The following is a 15,185-nucleotide window of genomic DNA, read 5'->3' as shown; positions in this document are numbered from 1 at the left end:
AAGGAGGCTCAGGGGAGACCTTATTCCTCTCTACAACTACCTGAAAGGAGGTTGTGGCAAGGTGGGGGTCAGGCTCTTCTTCCAGGTAACAAGGAATAGGTCAAGGGGAAATGGCCTCAAGTTGTGCCAAGGTTGGTTTGAGTTGGATATTAGGAAAAAATTTCATTCCTGAAAGAGCAGTGAAGCATTGGAATAGGCTCTCCAGGGAATGGTGGAGTCAACCATCCCTGGAAGTGGTCTAAAAAACCCACGCAGATGTGGCATTTGGTGATTCAGTTTAGTGGCAGTAGTGGGATTCAGCTGAAGATTAGGCTGGGTGATCATGAAGGTCTTGTCCAACCCTGATGATTCTATGATATTAATGGGTCAACTGGCCCATGGAAATAGAAGTGCAACTCAGCAATGGTTGCCAACAAGCAGTCCTGTAAAACCCACCCAGGAAGATAACGCAGCTTCTTGTGATCCTGCTCCTGTGGTGTTCCACCTTCATTCCCTCTCTCCACCTTCATTCTCTCCCTCATCCCATATAAGAAACACTCATCACTCCCAGTGCATTCAAATACAAGGCTGCCTAAACTGTTTTTTTTCAAGCACATAAAATATGTATTGCTTCAGGATGAACAGAGACCATGTACTCAAAACTGTGTTGTGGGGTTTGTCAAGGCCTCAACTCAGAAAAGATGCTCCAGGGGAGTTGATCACCAGTGTTATCCACAGGTAATTGTTAACAACACCCAGATAAAAGTCTGTCTGTGGGATAATGGGCAACACACCAAAAATAGCAATTTCGGGAAAGGCTAACAGTTCTTAAATCCCTCATTGCAATTAATGACAGGCCAGAAATGTGAGAAAATCTCTGAAGAATTAATCAGGAATCAACAGCAGTTTGTCTTGACAGCAAAGGCGGATGATGAAATCAAACAGCTCCCTCCAAAATGGCTGTTGAGTGCAAAACATAACAAGGAGGAATATGCTTTGGATAAATCTACATTTTGTCAAGGTAAATCAGAAAGCAAATGCCAATAGGAAGGGGGGAAAAAATAAAAGCCTTTTTCCTGTCTGGTCACTGCTGGGCACATTTTACCTGCAAGGGCGGGGAGAGCAGAGTTCCCAGGTGCCAGGACAGCAGGTGTGGCTTAGAGTGGCACAGGAGGAGTGGGATGGACTCTCAGCTCTCACCAGACACAAAAGGTCCATCAGGCCAGCTGGTACAAGAGAATAAGACAACACAACTTCAGGGGACTGCAGTTTCAGTGGACTGCTGGAGCATGTCCAGAGAAGGGCAATGGAGCCGGGGAAGGGTCTGGAGCATCAGGAGCAGCTGAGGGAGCTGGAGAGGCTCAGCCTGGAGAAAAGGAGGCTTGGGAAGGACCTTCTCACTCTCTGCAAGTGCTGGACAGGAGGGTGGAGCCAGGTGGGATTGGGCTCTGCTTCCAGGAAACAAGGGACAGGACAAAAGGAAACAGTCTCAAGTTGCACCAAGGGAGGTTCAAATTGGATATTAGGGAACATTTCTTCACTGAAAGGGCGGTCAGGCATTGGAACAGGCTGTCCAGGCAGTGGTAGAGTCACACAACTCTCAAAGTGTTCAAAAAACATGTAGATGTGGCACTTAGGGACATGGTTTAGTGGTGGATTTGGCAGTCTTATGTCACTGGTTGGACTCGGTGATCTCACAAGGACTTGTGCATCTCCTACAGCCTTTGCTAACAGACCTCAGAGTTAAACCAGGAGCTTCCACAGAAAAGTGCTGATCCCAGCAAGAAGGTGCAAATACCATCAGGTATCAGTGAAAATAGTTCCTCACAATTTTATGTTATTGTTATGGCAGAAGTTAGGGTGGGAATTTTAATTTAAATTTTAAATTGAGTTGAAATGTTCAAGAGGATGAATGCCTAATGGGTGAGGGCAGATCAGCTGAAGCTAAAGACTTCCAGCAAAGTCTTCTTTGCAAAAAGAAAGTTTTACAAAAGGAGCTGTGAGTTGATATTACCCAGCTGTTACTGAAAGAATCTTATTATTTCTTGAAGACTAGGAAACAATGCAACTGCTAGCAATAAATGTGTTTAAGCTGACCAATCCCCTATGGGCTTCTGCAATCTTATGGCTTGCAGAAAGCTGAAAAAGGGGTAAGTTCCAGAAATAGACTCCAAGTCCCCAGAGAGCTGATGCTGATGGAGAGACCTGTAAATATTTAAATTACTCAGTGAGGTGCCTTCCACATGCACACTTTTTTGTCCTAAGAGGAAAATGTTCTATCCTAAGTATCATAGATATTTTTAAAAAGTTATTGTATGCTAAAATGAGATGGTTGTGTTGGTATTTTGGAGACGTATCTATCTGCAGACGGAAATTCTCCTTTTATAAATTTTGGGTGATGGTATAATGGTTTAATTGCATCAGCTTAAGAGACAAGAAAGGGACGTCTCACATGGTAGCAAATTATACAAAACGATGATACAAAATCAGAGTAAAACTGCAACAAGTGACAAATTTTGTCACTAGTATATTTTAATCCTAAGCAATTTTTCTTAATTTTGTTTTATTTTTGCAACTATTTTTGCAACTATTTTGCAACCATGGTCACTTGCAGACCTGGCAGTAAGGAGAAGGCTGGGAGCTCCCGTCCTACAGCAGCAAGAACCATGAGGTTCTGGGGGAGCAGCTGCAGAGCAAGACACACCAGGGTCAGAAAGGAGGAGAAATATTAAGGGAAAACATGTAAAGCCAGTGTTTCCTATGGATAATCATGTATCTATTACACCCAGACAGATGTACCTTTGGGGTCACAGTGGCAGTTCCAGAGCCCATGTCTGTGTTCATCTTGCTGTGCGACCAAGTTTTGTTAACAGAGGAACCAACTGATAACATTCAACTCTGCTCTTGCCCTGACATGGTTGTTCGTTAGTCCTTCCTAGTGATTGTTCAGTTCCTTCCTTCTAGGGAGCCACTCCTAATTCTCCTCTGTTCAGGTTGGATAATGAGTCACTGACTTTAATACCAATCGCTATTAACCCTTCCCTTGCACAACCAACATCTGGGAACAGTGGAACATGTTGTGTCTCAGTGCTGAGGAGGAAGATTGATGATTCCTGCAGGCCTTTGCTGCTGGTAGATGAAAAAACACCTTGTTTGCCTTGTGCCTTTAATTAATTGCTGTCTAAGTTTAGCTTAGTCTACCTCTTTTCCAGATTAATTTTGTTTTCCATAAATTTCAATTCTTTTTTGTTGTCTTATTGTCTGGCCAAAGTTTTAGTTTGTGTCAAATAACTTCTGGAAGCACGTTGTTTCCTTTTGTGCTTTCCCTCTCTCTTCTCTTGTGTCTGAGGAGGGCAGGTCATGTTTGTGGCTGGGCAGTTCCACTGTGCCTTCCTAAGTCCCTGGCAAGAGTCAGGATGGTAACAGCCAGAGCCCTGGTGGCACATGCTCTGAGCTAGTTTCCTTCTTAAACAACAACAAACAAATCCCCACAAACAAACAAAAAAACATAAACAAAAAGGCCAAAAACCCCACATGTAAATGTATCATCTTTTATTTATAGATGCTTTGCCCTCCTAAGACTACTGAACCTAAAGATCCTGTGAGACACTTAACGACAGGAATTGACTCAGCTACTGCTCACTTCCAACTCAGGGCATGGCCTGTTTGTGATCAAAGTTTGCAGTTAAAGCATCGAATAGGTGTAGGCCTGTCAGATCACCTGCTTTTCAGGCACCTCATGTATGGACGTATTTGCTATTTTGACCAAATTTTGGTGATTTGGGGGATATTTGGAAGTCTAAAGTTCTTTCTCCTTGATCCATTTCCCTTCTGTTAGCACTGTTGACCTACTGCCATGTTTTGTGTGTCCTTCAAAGTGTTCTACAGTGTTTTATTACTTTGATGTTATCCTAACATGCCTATTCTTATAGGATAATCTAAGAATTCTAAAGGGAACAATAGTTTTGAAAGAGATCAGACTACTTACATAGGAAACCACACTCTCAGATTACTGCAAAAAGATTTCTAAGAACAACACCCACTTCTCATGATTACAGCCATAGCTTTTTCAGTATTCTTTATTCCACCATCCTGATGCTGCACCAGCCAGCCTTGGATACACATCCATGGTGCCTGTGAGGGAGCCAGCCCACTCCTGCTGCAACAGCTATTCCCTGCTGGGAATATTTACTGTGGGTGCCAATCCAGCCTGACTGAAACCTCATTAACAGTATGCTTTTCCCTGATTAATAAAATATTAATGTGAACATACAGCATCAGCAGCTTGACATTTTCTGTAGTTTTCCAACACCTGCACAGCACAGAGCTGCTCAGGCGCTGTGATATCACTGCAATGACAAACTTGCAGGCAACTTCTGAAGCTTGGGGACAGTCCTCATCTTGGCCTTTTAAAAAATAATTTGATCTGGTAGCGCTGAAGACAGATAATTCCTCACTGCCTGTGCAGCAAAGAGCAGGTTTCTTGCCCAACAATCAATATTTATGCTCATTTACAGGTTTCTTCCCCAACAACTGATATTTAGGCTCATTTACTAGTTGTGGCAGCAGTTTGGCTGCCCTGTGCATGCAGGTCTCAAGGTGCAAGCAGTCACTTTAAACCTGTCCAAGGTGGAAAGGTCATCAAAATCATTCAGGGAGGTGATTGTCTCTCTCCACTCTGCACTGGTGTGGCCCCACCTGAAGTCTTGCGTGCAGTTTTAGGTGCCACGATACAAAAAGGATCTAAAGCTATTAAAGAGCATCCAAAAGGGGGCTATGAAGGTGGTGAAGGGTGGTGAGGGGCTATACAAGGAGTGGCTGAGGGCACTTGGTGTGTTCAGCTGGAGGGGGCATGTCAGACTTCTCCAATCTGCAGTTTCCTCCCGGGGTGCAGCGGAGGGGCAGCTCCCATCTCTGCTCTGAGGACGCAGGGAACGGCCTGGAGCTGTGTCAGGGCAGGGTTAGGGTGGACATTAGAAAAGGTTGTTCTCCCAGAGGGTGGTGGGCACTGACCAGGCTCCCCAGGGCAGTGGGCACAGCCCCAAGGCTGCCAGAGCTCCAGGTGCGCTGGACAACAGGACAGGGGGGATTGCTGGGGTGTCTGTGAAGGGCTGGGAGCTGGACTCGATGACTGAGTCCCTTCCAGCTCCCGATACTCTGGATCGGGAAACTTTGCTAGCAGAAGCACTCTCTGAGGGGGTGCGGCCGGGCCAGCGCGGCCCTGCCCCGGCCACTGCGGGGCTGTACGCGGGGAACGCGCCGTGCCCGGGTCAGGCTGCCCGGGCCGGGCCGAGCCGCTGCGGGGGCACTTCTGTTGCCCCGGCACGGCCGGGGCCTCCGAGCAACAGGTGCCGGAGGCAGGAGCGGCGGCAGCGGGAACCCGTCGTGGCGCCGCCGCTGCCCGGGAACTGCCGGCGACGATGCCGCGGGGCCGGCCCGGTGCTGCCCCGAGTGCTCCCCGGCTCCTGCCCCAGGTCCTGCCCGGCTCCTGCCCCGGCCCGGCCCGGCCCCCTCCCCTTCCCCGCCACTCGCTTCCGCCGCGCTGCCGCGCATGCCCGGGTTATGCAACGGCCGCGGCGGGCGGGCCGGGCCGGGCCGGGCAGGAGCCGGAGGGCAGGGCCGTGCAGGGCAGGGCCGGGGGCCGAGAGGGGCTCCGCGCTCCGGGCACCCGCGGCGCAGAGGCCGCTCCGCTCCCGCCGCGCTCCGGCCGCGGCCCCGCGCGGGGTGTGAGTGGCAGCGGCGCGGCCGCCAAGTCCCGCCCGTTCCGTTCGCGCTGCCGCAGGCGGCGGCAGCGGCGGGTTGGCTTCCTGCGCGCCCGGCCGCTCCCCCGCCCCCCGGCAGTCGGAGCCGCAGCCGCCCGGATCCCCGAGCCATGGCTCTGTGAGCGCAGCACATGGCGGCCGCGGCAGCCATGAGCCCCCCACTAATCCATACAACTCCCCCCTGATCGGCCACCGACGGCAGCCAGCGCTCCCACCCGGCTCCACCGCTCCCACCGCCCGCCCACCGCCGCCGCCGCGCCGCCCGGCCCGAGCCCAGACCCCGCTGCCGCCGCCGCCGCCACCGCCGGGCCCCCGCTCGCCTGCCCGCCGCCGCCGCCCGGTCCTCACCATGGGAGTGCAGGGATTCCAGGACTACATCGAGAAGCACTGCCCCAGCGCCGTGGTGCCCGTCGAGCTGCAGAAGCTGGCGCGGGGCAGCCTCGTGGGTGGCGGCCGCCAGCGGCCCCCCCAGACCCCGCTGCGCCTCCTCATCGACGCCGACAACTGCCTGCACCGGCTCTACGGCGGCTTCTACACGGACTGGGTGAGCGGCGGGCAGTGGAACCACATGCTGGGCTACCTGGCGGCCCTGGCCAAGGCCTGCTTCAATGGGAACATCGAGCTCTTCGTCTTCTTCAACGGCGCCCTGGAGAAGGCCCGGCTGCACGAGTGGGTGAAGCGCCAGGGCAACGAGCGCCAGACGGCGCAGCAGATCGTCAGCCACGTCCAGAACAAGGGCACCCCGCCGCCCAAGGTCTGGTTCCTGCCGCCCGTGTGCATGGCGCACTGCATCCGCCTGGCCCTCATCCGCTTCCACATCAAGGTGAGCCGCCCGCGGGGGTCCCGCCGCCTCCGCGCTCGCCCCGAGATGGCAGCGGGGGCTGCCCGGGGGGGCACCCCCTCCTTCAGCGCCGCAAAATGTCGCCGGGCCCGCGGGGGCGGCCCAGCCTGGGCGGCCTCAATCCCCAGGGCAGCGCGGCTGCTTCCCGCGGCGGGCCCGGGGGCCGGGAGGCCTCGGCAGGGTGACCGGCAGCGCCCATGGCCCGGCCCGGCAGCGGCGCCTGTGGCCCGGCCCGGCCCGATCCGGCAGCAGCACCCATGGCCCGGCTCGGCCCGGCCCGATCCGGCAACAGCGCCCATGGCCCGGCTCGGCCCGGCCCGATCCGGCAACAGCGCCCATGGCCCGGCTCGGCCCGGCCCGATCCGGCAACAGCGCCCATGGCCCGGCTCGGCCCGGCCGGATCCGGCAACAGCGCCCATGGCCCGGCTCGGCCCGGCCCGATCCGGCAGCAGCGCCCGTGGCTCGGCTCGGCTCGGCCCGGCCCGCCCTGGCAGCAGAGCCCATGGCCTGGCCGGCCCGGCCCGGCAGCAGCAGCGCAGCTTCTGCCTCCATGTTCTTTCGCTCCGTTGACTCAAAATGTCCCTTCTTGCCTTGTGGGCCGTGGTACCGCAGGGGAGAGCGGGTGGGCGAGAAGCATCTCTGTAGTTAATTATTGAGGCGGGGGGGGTGGGGAAATAATTAATCAGTTTAGTTCTGGCGCAGGGTGGATCTGCAACAAGTTCCCATCTGAGGCGAGGTGTTTAACTTGGGCTGGAGGGGAAATGGCTCGCTGCAGAAATCAGAGAGGGGCAGTTTCGGCTTTACGGAGGGCTCTGTGTTTCGCTCAGTTTTCCCAGGATCAACAAGCGTTTAAAATTAGGCGTAGAAAAAACTCTCACCTTACTCCACAACAGCAACACTTCCAGGCCGAGCTGACGGTCCTTCATTTAAACTTGTAATTTTGAGGAGCAGCCTCAGTTTTCCGGCGCCATAAAGAGCCTTTCGTGCCGGATTTGGGCTCCATGGCTATCTTGCAGTCGAAGGCCACGATTTCAGAGGTTGCAGGATATGACCACGTCGCATCTCTCGGCACGGCGTTCCTGATTTACGATGGTTTCTCTTTAGCCGAGCGATTGTGTATCTTGAAACACAAGACACTGGAAAAACAAGGCTGGGGATGAAGCTGCAGTTTTAGGAGTTGCCTGCTCGCCTTCCTGCTGGGGAGGGAACAGCAGCGGGAGGGAAGCACATACTCGTACGCTTTATTATCCTAAATTACTTTCTGTGTAGAAAAATATTATGTAACCTCCGGAGTTGCAAGCTCAATAACTAGCAGCAGTTTAATGCTATTTGGCCTTTTGCCGGATTAGAAACGCTCTGGCCGGGCTGCAGCCCTGGGGTACAGATGCCTCTCTGCAGGGAGCTCACTCCAGAGGTGACTTTGGGTGAAGTTTCTCCAAGTTCTGCCAACCGGGCGGGTGCTGCTGTTCCTCCCTTGCGGTGCCCCTGCTCGCTGGGCCAGGCCCATCCATGGAGGAACTCGAAGCTGGAGTGCAGCCACCCCGGGCCGGCAGCGGGTGTTGGGTAGTGGAAGTCCCAGCCTGTGGCCGGGATTGGGTCACCACGGCGGCCAGTGGAAGCGGAGGCGAAGCTCCTTCTTGCAGGGCCCGCTGAGCTCTGCCAAGCAACGTCTTGGGCTTGGCCTTGGTTGTGGCCGTGTCTGCCGCAGTCGTGTGTTTTCCTGGTCAGCCTAGAAGCACAATTGTGTTACGTGGTTTTGATGGTGAGAATTTGCACGATCGTGAAAACATCCTCTCGTTTGAACTTTTTTGGTTTTTTTGTAGCCAGGAAATACTTCTGTTCTTCAAGCAAAAAGTTTTAGGGCTCATGCAGTGAAGGTCTTTACCTTGGTCTGTTTGTGGGTGCATTATAAACCTTCACTTCTTATTGAAACATAGAGATCATTAGTAAAAGCAATGAATGGGGTAAAATAAGAATGATTTTTTCTTTTACTGTATTAAAGTGTATACTTGGTTTCATACAACACAGTAATGTATAGTACCCAACAGGAAGCCAGCTGTTTGGATGTCAGTAGGAATGTGGTGTTTGCAGCAGTTTTGTAGCTTGTTGAGCTGGCTGTTAGTTTGTGAAACACTTGCTGCCTCAGGCCTGGCTCAGGTGCCTTACATCCCAGCTAGGCTGCTGCATTTGACAGCAGTGTCACCTGTAGCACTTTGTTTACTTTCAAGCTTAGCTGCAGCATTAGCCCCTTGATGGTTTCTTGGTAACAGGCCTTATTACTAATCTCTGGAAGCAGCTAGTGTGAGTACACTCCATGCCGAGTCCCTTTTCTGTCATTAGTAAAATACCTAGAACTCCCAAAATCCCAATAAATACAACATCCACTTTTGATAGGGAAGGTTTTGGGTGTGGGTATTTGTGTCAGGTGAGCCCTGGGAGTCAGCAGCTCATTTCCAAATACTGGGTGTGTGTGGGGAGGTGGGTGCTGCTCGCACCACTGAGGCACCACCATGCATGTCCAAACTCTGCTGTGCTGGGGGTGGGAAAGGTATCACCCGTTCCTATTTGATGCCTCATTTTTTCAATTGTTGAGAAACTCTATGGATAAATCTGGTTTTAAGGGATTCCTTTTCAGGTTAGGAAGGATATTGCATGGTTGTAGTGGTCACATGCATAATACTCATGGAAGACACTGCTGAGCTTTAAATCACGTTCCTTCTCTTTTTATCTTCTCTGACATGATTTATTATCTTTTAAATCTGCTTTATTATATATATATCTTTCTTTCTCTAAACCTTCCTCCAGTTTTATTCTTCCTCTCACTTTGGCATAGCCCTCCTGATGGGCAAAGAGCAAATGCTTCTTGAAGGTGTGATTTTTTTATTTGCATGTATGGATGTTTTTTTAAATTTACATATGCATAAGGCAGTTGTTAAGCTGTAGTGTTTTCTTGCTTTGTTTTGAAAAGTTCGGTGTGAGAATACTGATTGACTTTAAATATGAAACTGATTTTCATATTTTTGGGAAGCATTTGTGTCTTTGACTATAAAGTTTCTGTGTGAAGCTTGGAACTGGCTATGAATTTAATCTATTTTGGTAATTAGAGGGGAGAAAAAGAGTAATGTCTTCCATTCAGAACAATTATAAATCACTCACAGATGGTTTCAGCAGGATGTAAAAATAACAGGTTTCTCCAGGTTATAACAAATATCCTGCGGGTTCTTAGCTTCGTTGTGACCTGGTATTCTTCAGTTTGGGGGAACAATTCTTAGAAGAACCTTTCATGCAAAGTAAGTTTACTAAAATTTAAATATTCAGGCAATGGAGATCTTAACATTTTTAATACTTTGTGGGAGAGACTGTTTTGTTCTCAGAACCTAAAGGTGTTTGTGCCCACTTAGCCAGGCAGGGTTCTCTTTTTCTGAGCCAGCACCATTAATGTTTACACAAGATTTAGACTTGAAAATTATTCCAAACTCCTGGCTGTCCTTCCCCCTGCATCCCCCCTCCCTGGGTTGGGTTTGAAGCCTGCATGTTGCCTTGGTATCTCTGTTTGTGAGAGCCAAGACTTATTCCTCTGACTCTCATCTTGGTAGAGTTTTACGTTGTGGGTTAACTGGTAAATACAACTCCTTTCCCTGTGATGTTTCAGTTATTTGAACATGGATTCCTGTATTCCCTGAACACCCAGCAGCTTTGTGCTGTGTCAGAGGGCTCGGTGACATGGGAGCGACCTGGAGGCTGTGGAGGTAGAGGAAACAGCTCACAGGAGATCAGAGCAGGCACACCGAGCTTCCTCTTGGTTATCTACACACCCATGTCACACCTAGTGCTGCAGAAGGAGTTCTCACTTGGTGTTTTTATAGTTCATAAGTGCTTGTCATAGGTTGGGTTTAGATTTATCAGTATGATTTAAATCTATCTACCCTTAATTAAAAAACATCGGTGGGATTTTTCTCATTTGAAACCTGTGAGGATGGGGGTTGGGACAAAGCCTAACTTGCCCTCCTTCAGTTAGGAACTGTGTAAATCTGATGTCTTTCAATTCTTCCCAAAATGTTTATGGTTTCTCCCACACCTAATGCTGGAGGACAGCATCACTGTTAGAAAATGAGTACCTGTGTTTTCCTCACAAAGTAAATTTCAAAAACAGTCTGTCAAGGAAGTGTCTGAAGAAGGAACATTTTCTGAAGACTCGTAGGTGGTAGGATTATGAGGAGGGAGGACTTAGTGAGCTACTGTTTGATCAGGAATATCACAGGTGAGATGCTGGCTGTTCTACTACTCAAGATTTGTCTTGGAAAGAAACATCTCCTGAAGGTACATGGGAGAAGGAAAAATCACAGAATCGACTGGGTTGGAGAAGACCTCCGAGATCATCAAGTCCAACTCCAGTCCCTTTACCAGATCATGGCACTCAGTGCCACGGCCAATCTGCATTTAAAAATCTCTAGGGATGGTGAATCCACCCCCTCTCTGGGCAGCCCGTTCCAATGCCTGAGCACTCTCTCTGCAAAGAATTTTTTTTGATATCCAACCTAAATTTCCCCTGGCAGAGCTTGAGCCCGTGCCCCCTTGTCCTATTGCTGAGTGCCTGGGAGAAGAGATCAACCCCCACCTGGCCAGAACTTCCCTTCAGAGAGTTCTAGACAGTGCTGAGGTCACCCCTGAGCCTCCTCTTCTCCAGGCTAAACACCCCCAGCTCCCTCAGCCTCTCCACACAGCACCTGTGCTCCAGTCCCTTCACCAGCTTTGACATCCCTCCCTGGAATACCATAATTCAGCATCACATTCAGCAAGTGCAAGGCAGGGGTAGAAGAGGAGGGGTCTAAATTTGCTGTGAATGACTAGAGGGCTTCTGGGGTGGGCTGTGGAGTTTGGGACCCTCTCTCCTGTTCTGCAGAGGAAATAAATGGCCTTACTGGCACTGAGGCTGTAGTTATTCATGCGTGCTGTGGAGACTGAAGCTGATAGTTTTGTACTAGTCTATTTTGGGATAGCTTGCTGTCCACATTGTTGTTAGAACTCGATGAGGGGATGTTATACCAACACCCATCGTGCGAGAGGGGTTCCGAATCACTGGATGTGTGTTATGTGTGTGGATGGTGGAAGCATTAGGGACCCAAAGCCCTCAGCTGGCTGTAGTTGTGTGTGTGCACACTGGAGTTGTAACAGTTCCTGACGGTGTGCGGGAATGCCGGACTGTGGGGACTGACCTGTCCTTGTGGGGTTTTTGGTTTCAGTGTCACCTTCTTGATAAGAAAGGGTTGCTTTTATATTTCCAACATGAGGAATTGGCCCCTGTCTCCCTGCACAACATGTCTGTTGGAGTCATCTGATTGCCATAGCCTAAAATATGTGCTTTGCTAGGCAACGGGAGTGGAGAGGTGAAGTTTGGCCTGTAAACTCAAAGCACTTTGCACCATCAGACACAGCTGTGTGTAGAGGGATAGGCTGAAAGTGGAAAGAGAAAAAATGTTGGCTTAACACACCAAGGTGGACATCTGAAAGGTCAATAAAGTTACCTCTCTTTTTCCAGGGATATGTTTGGCTCTTTTAAAAGAGGGACAAAAAACTTTAAGAGGGATGATGGGTTTGCTTGATCATGGGGAGTGCTTTGGTGTGCTGAACTGCTGGAGTACCCACAGCCTCAAGGCTTTTGCCGTGAGTGGGACAGACAGTGGTACAGTAATACCTTCAGAGTTTGAGTGTTTCTGTTACTAAACAGTCCGTTCAGATGAGTTCAGCAGTACAGAATCCACTGCAGCCTGGGGCTTCCAGGAGGGTGTGCTGTGCTTCTGAGCACTCCCTGTGTCCTGTCCGTGTGTGCTGCGTCACTGGGTTGATTTCATTACCTCACATATATCTCAAGTGTCTTAAGTGCACATGTGTAGTTTCAGAAAGACCCACTATATCGTAATAGTTGTGATAAATCAGTACTGCCATTTACACTGGAGCTAATTGCTCTGTCTTCCACTATAGGTTGCACAGAGCATTGAGGATCATCATCAAGAAGTAATTGCTTTCTGCAGAGAAAAAGGTTTCCATGGTTTGGTTGCGTATGACTCCGATTATGCATTGTGCAACATCCCTTACTATTTCAGTGCCCATGCCCTAAAACTGAGCCGGAATGGGAAAAGCCTCACAACAAGCCAATACCTAATGCATGAAGTTGCCAAGCAACTGGACCTGAATCCAAATCGTTTTCCTATATTTGCTGCTCTTTTAGGTAAGTGAAGATGCTGCTAGTCAGCCTTATGATTTCAGTGTCTGTTAACTGCTTTAAACTAACGTGTAATTTGACAAAGCACCTGGGGAAAGGCATCCCTTTGTTTCAGACATTCCTGCTCTGGACTGGATGTGTGTTTATGAGGTCAGACATGCCCAATCTGTAGAGACCTGTGAGCAATGCAAATTGTGGCTGTCTAGAAAGAGGAGTTGAAAGTAGGGATTGGGCAGAACTCTGCCTGGCCACAACGTTCTCTGTGGGTGGAGTGCGGAATCAGGACAGTTGTGGTTCTACTAGTTTGGGTCGTTTATAGTATATGAGGTCTAGTTTCAATGATACACTTTCCAGACTGGAAGTGTACTGCTGTCCTGAATTCTGCCTAAAAATAACACAATGAGTGAAGGTGTTTGGATTGCAGGGGCTCTTTTTTCCCCTCAGAAATGAGTATTGGGCAAATATGGCAGCACATCAGCTGCATCAGAAATGTATTGTGCTGTATAATTGGGTGGAACTCCACATTTCTGAAAACAGGGGTGACTGCTATCAGACCATTCCACTGGTTTTGCCTGGATACTTTGTTAGCACTCCTGCTTGTCATGCTCAGTGATGTGGGATCTGCAGGAAGCATAGGTGGGAATATCTCCAGTTTCATATTTCTGCTTAAATGGAACAGTTCTAACACACTCTATTTCCATAGCAGTGGTAGAGAATAACTGTCGTACTCTCTCAGATGGAAGAGTGAATTAAATTACTGATGAAGTTGACTCCAAAGAATAAGATTTATTTGGAACAGCATTCTAACTGCTTTTTGGGAGCAGCCATGTTCTTGATCTTGTCATGCTGTGCAAACAAATGAAGAAAACGGAATATTTTTCTTTGTTTGTTTTCTTACTGACTTTGTGTTTCAGTACTGGTACATGATAGAGGAATGAACCTCTCCTGTGAAAGCTGTAAATGTGAGAGGCTGTGTGTTACTGCTTTAAAATACTAATATGTTAGCAGTCTTTAATAATGTTTCCAGTCCAGGCAGGCATCTTCCATGTTAAGAGGGAAAGAACCAATGGATCTCGCAGTAGAAAGCCACAAGTATTTGAGTAGTTGGAGTTACCTTTGTCAGTGTGTTTGTCCTGCCTGCAGAGGTGTAGGGTTGGCTCCATTGCAGGAATTGCATGACAGACTACTATTGCTTAGCTTTGTTTTGCAGTCTATAAATAAGGTGGTGCATGCCAGGTTAGTGAGTAAGAATCCCTGCTGGAAGAGCAGTTTCCCAGTTGCAGATACGTTTTTGGGACATGGGAATGGCATGGCTTTAGTTAATCACACAATTGCGGCTGCATGGCCTGCTTGAGGCTTGGCTTGTTATATCAACAGTAGGTGAGAAAAGTTCTGGTAAAGTTTCTGAAGTGTTTGCAGTTTTATGCAAGAAGCTTTTGAATGTTTTTGTCTCTTGCTGTCTTACATGACCAAATATTTTTCAGCTTGCCCTTAGGAGAAAGAAATTCGAGGTCATTTCACATGCTTGATAGAGAGATTTGGTAGCTTTTTCCACCCCTCTCCCCCAAATTGGTACAAAGGTTAAAAAACCCCAGTTTAGACACAAGTTTAATTCTGGGTATTCCTTGCATTTCTTGTGAGTGTGTGTGTTCAGTATGAGTAAGCAGAATAAAGTTCATGGAAGTCAGGGGCAGAGCAGAAGGTGCTCCAAAGGTCTTCCTACACTCAGGGCTTTTGTGTTATTTTTATGAGTGAATTTTAGGGGCCCTAGGTATTTGGGATGGGAAGTGATTATACAAGCTGACAACAAACAGATAAAGTTTGACACTTAAAGTACTGACTACATGTTTTTACTTTTGCAGCCTTGGTAGTTTAGTATTTTTATTTTTTTAAGTAAAATGCTAAGTGTGTGTATGCATATAATTGTGTGCAGCATTCAATATATTTAGAGTAGCTCGTTCATACCCAGTTTTTGAATATTTTTATTGAATATCTAAGGGCTTGTCTGGCTTCACAGGTTATTCTGCCCTTGCTCCTGTGGCCTCTTAGGGTCTTTTTGGTCCTGACAAGTAGAATAAAGAAAATCACAATGGGAAGGAGTGAATGAGTGTTTGATGACATGGGAAGGCACATGAATATTTTGCTTTTGTAACTCCCTGTGCTAGTACTTTGTGTAGGAATAAAATAATGTGCATTCTGAAATAATTACAGTTAAGCTGCTGCTTTAATGTTTGCAATTCCAGAAGGTCCAAACTGTCACAATAGCTGAGATATCCACATTCAACTTCAGGACTGCAGGTCTGTTTTCCTGTATCCAGAAATCTTGGATTTAACTCCAAGGATCAGTCTGGGGATGCTGAAAGAGGAAAAACATTCTGAA

At 48.9% G+C, this 15,185-nt stretch overlaps 1 protein-coding gene and 1 long non-coding RNA gene across 4 annotated transcripts in view; one reads left to right on the top strand and one right to left on the bottom strand.

The window, feature by feature from the left end:
• LOC139669940 (uncharacterized) overlaps positions 1-6,317 on the bottom strand; it is a 32,833-nt gene extending 26,516 nt beyond the window's left edge. Inside the window, exon 1 of the long non-coding RNA XR_011697356.1 lies at positions 6,090-6,317. This is a non-coding gene — a long non-coding RNA (uncharacterized lncRNA). The remainder of the gene's footprint in view (positions 1-6,089) is intronic.
• Positions 5,553-15,185, top strand: part of FAM120A (family with sequence similarity 120 member A) — a 52,014-nt gene continuing 42,381 nt past the window's right edge. For 2 of the 3 annotated variants that reach the window (XM_071550914.1, XM_071550915.1), the window contains exons 1-2: positions 5,553-6,564; positions 12,565-12,811. In XM_071550914.1, the coding sequence (XP_071407015.1) occupies positions 6,091-6,564; positions 12,565-12,811 (721 nt within the window). In that variant the 5' untranslated portion in view covers positions 5,553-6,090. The remainder of the gene's footprint in view (positions 6,565-12,564; positions 12,812-15,185) is intronic. The other variant, XM_071550913.1, reaches the window with a different exon arrangement.

This window comes from Pithys albifrons, chromosome 3 (genome assembly GCF_047495875.1).
Source record: "Pithys albifrons albifrons isolate INPA30051 chromosome 3, PitAlb_v1, whole genome shotgun sequence".
Classification (NCBI taxonomy): Eukaryota; Metazoa; Chordata; class Aves; order Passeriformes; family Thamnophilidae; genus Pithys; species Pithys albifrons.
This window is presented reverse-complemented; position numbering and strand designations above follow the sequence as displayed.